The 1,175-nt window shown below is 53.6% G+C and overlaps 1 protein-coding gene across 1 annotated transcript in view; it reads right to left on the bottom strand.

The window, feature by feature from the left end:
* GRIN3B (glutamate receptor, ionotropic, N-methyl-D-aspartate 3B) overlaps positions 1 to 1,175 on the bottom strand; it is a 12,386-nt gene that overhangs the window by 225 nt on the left and 10,986 nt on the right. Inside the window, exon 4 of the mRNA XM_011964097.1 lies at positions 1,034 to 1,076. Coding sequence (XP_011819487.1) covers positions 1,034 to 1,076 — 43 coding nt within the window. The remainder of the gene's footprint in view (positions 1 to 1,033; positions 1,077 to 1,175) is intronic.

Genomic DNA, 1,175 nt, shown 5'->3' with positions numbered 1-1,175 from the left:
AACATGGTGAAACCCCGTCTCTACTAAAAATACACAAAAAAACTAGCCGGGCGTGGTGGCGGCGCCTGTAGTCCCAGTTACACGGGAGGCTGACACAGGAGAATGGCGGGAACCCGGGGGGCGGAGCTTGCAGTGAGCCGAGATGGCGCCACTGCACTCCAGCCTGGGCCACAGAGTGAGACTCCGTCTCAAAAAAAAAAAAAATAAAATAAAATAAGAAAATAAAATTGGCCCGGACGCCCACCCTGTTCCTCTCCAGGATTCCTGACCTCTTCCACCAATGTCAACCATTGTTCAGGTAGGGAAGTTGAGGCCCAGAAAGGGTCATACTTGTCTCCCACATCCAGGGAGCGGTCAGTTTCTAACCAGGCCAGCCCAGGGGTGTGTTCTAACATCCAGTGCACCCTGGGGAAACTGACGCAGGCATATAAGATGGGAACCTATAGAGTAGATCTGCCCTCCAGCAGTGAGCAGGCAACTTGGGCCACAGAACTCCTCTTCACCCTTCAAAACCTGGTTCCAAATGTCCTGCCCTGAAAAACGTTCCCTACTTGCCACTGAGACAACGCAGGAAGCACCACTCCCTGCCCCATTTAAGTCCTGCTGCTACCCACCCCCAACCCCCACACATTTCCATAACAGCCTACCAAATTTTTGTTCATTTTCTTCTTATTTAGTGACCGTCTCTTCCACTCAGCTCTGGGAGGGTCGGGGTGAGTCTGGCTTAGTTGCTACTCTGTCTCACACTGGCACACACTAGACACTCTATAATTGCTTGTGGTTTGAAAAACCGCCCAGACAAGGATGCTTGTTCACATTCCCCTCCTCCAGTGCTCTAGAACCTTCCATAGCTCCCCGCTGTCTACCAGTCCCCAAGCCTGTCTATGTCCTCTGGGCCTCGGGGGGTCCTTCTGGGGCCCTGGCATCCCACAGGCCCCTGATAGATGGGGGCTGACTGCATCCATCTATCCGTCTAGCAGAGGACCTGCTCCCTTCCTCCCTGCCCCGGCATTCCTCATCCCATCCTCCCAACGATGTCTCCCCAGATCCCGCAGGGCAGCAGAGCAGTCGCTGTGCTGGGAACATTCAGCTCTAATGAATGGATCTACACTCCGGTGATTTTCTTCACACACACACACACACACACACACACACACACACACACACCCCAAACC

The sequence above is a fragment of the Colobus angolensis genome, unplaced genomic scaffold (genome assembly GCF_000951035.1).
Source record: "Colobus angolensis palliatus isolate OR3802 unplaced genomic scaffold, Cang.pa_1.0 Scaffold64, whole genome shotgun sequence".
In the NCBI taxonomy this organism is placed as follows: Eukaryota; Metazoa; Chordata; class Mammalia; order Primates; family Cercopithecidae; genus Colobus; species Colobus angolensis.
The sequence above is the reverse complement of the archived record's forward strand: the minus strand, read 5'-3'. Positions and strand labels throughout refer to the sequence as shown.